Raw genomic sequence first — 3,206 nt, forward strand, 5'->3', positions numbered from 1 at the left:
TCTTGATTGCATGTGTAATTTCGCATATGAAAAATTTTGTTTTTCCCTCTCACATGCTACGGCCTTCAAGGCCATTTTACTTTCACCATTTCCATTCGGGAATCTCCAGAGGTTGAAGAAGTCCCGAAGGTTTTTGACGTTCATACTTCACCTTCTGACATGTTAGGCACCGAGCCACATACTCCGATATATCATGTTTCATACCTGGCCACCAAAACGAAGTTTTCAAGTCATGATACATTTTTGTGGATCCAGGATGAACGACATAATTACCCTTATGGGCTTCCTGCAAAACTTCTTGCTTCAATTCGTCACTCGGTATAACTAACCGTCCTTGGAATCTCAACATTTAATTCTCATTCCATACTACATCTTGGATACCAGCCAAATTATGGACTAGTTCCTCATCTCTTTGAGCCTTCTTAATTCTACGGAGTAACTCATTCTCTATTCTCACGCTGCCCAACCTTATACTACGCCTTCTTCTGACAACTGACAAATTCATATCTCGAAAAGCCTCAAACAGTTTAAGTTCTTCAACCATCAGAGTTGCAGTGTGCAGAGTCTTCCGACTCAAAGCGTCAGCTACCACATTTGCCTTACCTGGGTGGTATTTAAGTTCAAACTCATAGTCTTTCAAAAATTCCATCCACCGCCGTTGCCTCATGTTTAACTCCTTCTGATCGAACAAGTACTTCAGACTTTTGTGAACGCTGAAAACATCAAACTGTGAGCCATACAGATAATGTCTCTAGCTTTTTAGTGCGAATACGATGGCTGCTAACTACAGGTCATGAGTAGGATAATTTTCTTCGTGAGGCTTCAACTGTCGGGAGGCATAAGCTACTACCATACGATCTTGCATCAATACGCATCCAAGTCCGTTCAAGGACGCATCACAGTATACTTCAAACTTCCTGGTTGGGTCCGGAATAGTAAGTGCCAGAGCACTCGTCAATCTACTCTTCAGCTCCATGAAACAATCTTCACAATCATCGGTCCACCCAAAAGGCACATCCTTCCGAGTGAGACGGGTAAGAGGCTGTACTAACTAAGAGAAATTCTGGATAAACCTACGATAATAACCTGCCAGTCACACGAAACTCCGCACTTCAGTGACAGTCTTGGGTCGTTCCCAATTCATTACTGCTTCAACTTTGCTAAGATCCACAGCAATACCTTATGCTGAAATGATGTGGCCCAGAAACAGGACTTCACTAAGCCAAAACTCACACTTCGACCACTTTGCATACAATTGCTTCTCCTTAAGGATTTGTAAAACGATCCTCAAATATTCCGCATGCAGTTATCCTTTGAGGGAATAAATCAGGATGTCATCGATGAACACAATAACAAACTGATCCAGGAATGGGCAAAAAATGCGGTTCATATAATCCATGAATACCGCTGGAGCATTTGTCAGTCCGAACGGAATCACCTGATATTCGTAGAGCCCATAACGAGTCCTAAAAGCTATTTTCGAAATATCCTCCGGTTTGACCCGGATTTGATGGTATCTCGATCGTAAATCTATTGTGGAAAAGACTCTGGTACCTCTCAGCTGGTCCATCAAATCATCGATCCTGGGGAGCGGATACTTATTCTTCACTATCACTTTGTTCAGTTGACGGTAATCCACACACAAACGCAGACTGCCATCCTTCTTCTTAATCAGAATTGCTTGAGCACCCCATGGAGAGGTACTGGGTCTGATGAATTCTTTGGACAGCAGCTCTTCTATCTGCTTCTTCAGCTCCCGAAGTTCTAAAGGTGCCATACGATACAGAGCAATGGAAATAGGTCCAACTCCAGGAATAAGTTCAATGGGAAATTCAATTTCCCGATGAAGAGGTAATCGAGGAATTTCATCTGGGAACACCTCCTCGAATTCGTTCACAACAGGAACATTCTGAATTTGGTTGTCAACTGAAGTTTCAGACTCAATCAACAACAGATATCCTGCAGCTCCCTAAAGGAGTTCTTTTCTAACTTGTAATAAAGAAATAGTAGCAAAAGACTGAAAATTACCATCTTTCGAAGGAACTATGACTTTCCCTGCTGGACAGTCCAATGTTATTCCATTCTCCGTCAACCAGTCCACCCCGATAATCACCTCAAAATTGAATACCAGTAGAACCACTAAGTTCATTGTATAAGTGTTTCCTTTAAATTGCAAAATAACCCCTCTGTAGATTTCTGATGCAGTACAAGATCCTCCAGTAGGAGTACTGATTTGTAACTCATAAGGTAACGGAGCTGGGGTGATGCTTATTCTCATAGCATTGTGTTTCGCCATAAAAGAACCTGATGCTCCAGAATCAAAGATAACAGATATTGGATAGCCATTCAAAATTACATTACCTCGAATCAGATTAGGGTACTTCTGAGCTTCATTTGCATCAAGGGTGAACACCCGAGCTTGAGTAGGAGGCTGGTTAGCATTCCGTTGGCAATCAGAAGCAAAATGTCCTGGTTGACCACACCTATAGCATGAATTGCTTCCATGTCGAAAGACTCCAGCATGATTCTTTCCACAATTAGTACAAGTATTGGAACCCTGTCGTCTGGCAGATGATTGACCAGGAGCATTATTCCTCTTGAAGTTTCCAGTCCGAGCTTGCCACTACGAACCCTTGCCCCTATTCATTTCGGTGATCCTCCTGAAGAACCGGCCAACTTTACTTCCTCCCTGAGATTGCATCGGCTGTTTAGACAGATTCCTTGCTTCATTGATAATTTCCTCCGCTTGCCGACTCTGATTAATCAATTCAGGCAGAGTACGATTAGCTGTAATCAGCATGAGCTTGCGGATCTCTGGGTGCAGTCCACTTTCAAATTTCTCCACTTGCCATTCCTCGTCATAGATGTTCCGATCAAAATTGGCATATTCCATCAGCTGCCCGAATTTATCAATGTACTCATTAACAGTCATGTTATCCTGCCTTAGTGACAACAGCTCAGTGTGCTTCATTCTTCTCATAGCCTTTGGGAAAATACTTGTCGAGAAAAACCCGTCTGAACACAACCCAAGTCCTTATACGTTCATAATAGTGCGTATAACGCCATTTCATTGTTAGTGCATATAACGCCATGGTCATGTATATTCATAATAGTCATAATAGTGCGTATATAACGCCATTTCCTTGTTAGTGCGTATACAACGCCCTTTCCTTGTACGTTCATAGCACCGTCGTGCACGTACTAAC

At 42.4% G+C, this 3,206-nt stretch overlaps 1 protein-coding gene across 1 annotated transcript; it reads right to left on the bottom strand.

Moving 5' to 3' along the window:
• Positions 1-349: 349 nt before the first annotated feature.
• Positions 350-2,932, bottom strand: LOC133285924 (uncharacterized). The gene is made up of 4 exons (XM_061483240.1): positions 2,632-2,932; positions 2,029-2,514; positions 1,599-1,926; positions 350-713 (listed from the first exon to the last, which is right to left on the bottom strand). Exons 1-4 carry the CDS (start codon positions 2,930-2,932, stop codon positions 350-352), a joined length of 1,479 nt encoding a protein of 492 aa, XP_061339224.1.
• Between the last annotated feature and the right edge of the window lie 274 nt (positions 2,933-3,206).

Source organism: Gastrolobium bilobum, unplaced genomic scaffold (genome assembly GCF_033153095.1).
Source record: "Gastrolobium bilobum isolate Gb01-03AN ecotype WA unplaced genomic scaffold, APGP_CSIRO_Gbil_v1 utg18567, whole genome shotgun sequence".
Lineage (NCBI taxonomy): Eukaryota > Viridiplantae > Streptophyta > Magnoliopsida > Fabales > Fabaceae > Gastrolobium > Gastrolobium bilobum.

Excerpts from the sequence above, each read along its gene's own strand:
- LOC133285924 (XM_061483240.1), bottom strand. The coding sequence starts at position 2,932 with ATGACTGTTAATGAGTACATTGATAAATTCGGGCAGCTGATGGAATAT. Across the intron at positions 1,927-2,028 it reads CATAGTTCCTTCGAAAGATG|TTGACAACCAAATTCAGAAT; the intron begins GTAATTTTCAGT and ends CTGAAACTTCAG. Across the intron at positions 714-1,598 it reads AAAGTGATAGTGAAGAATAA|CGTTCACAAAAGTCTGAAGT; the intron begins GTATCCGCTCCC and ends TGATGTTTTCAG.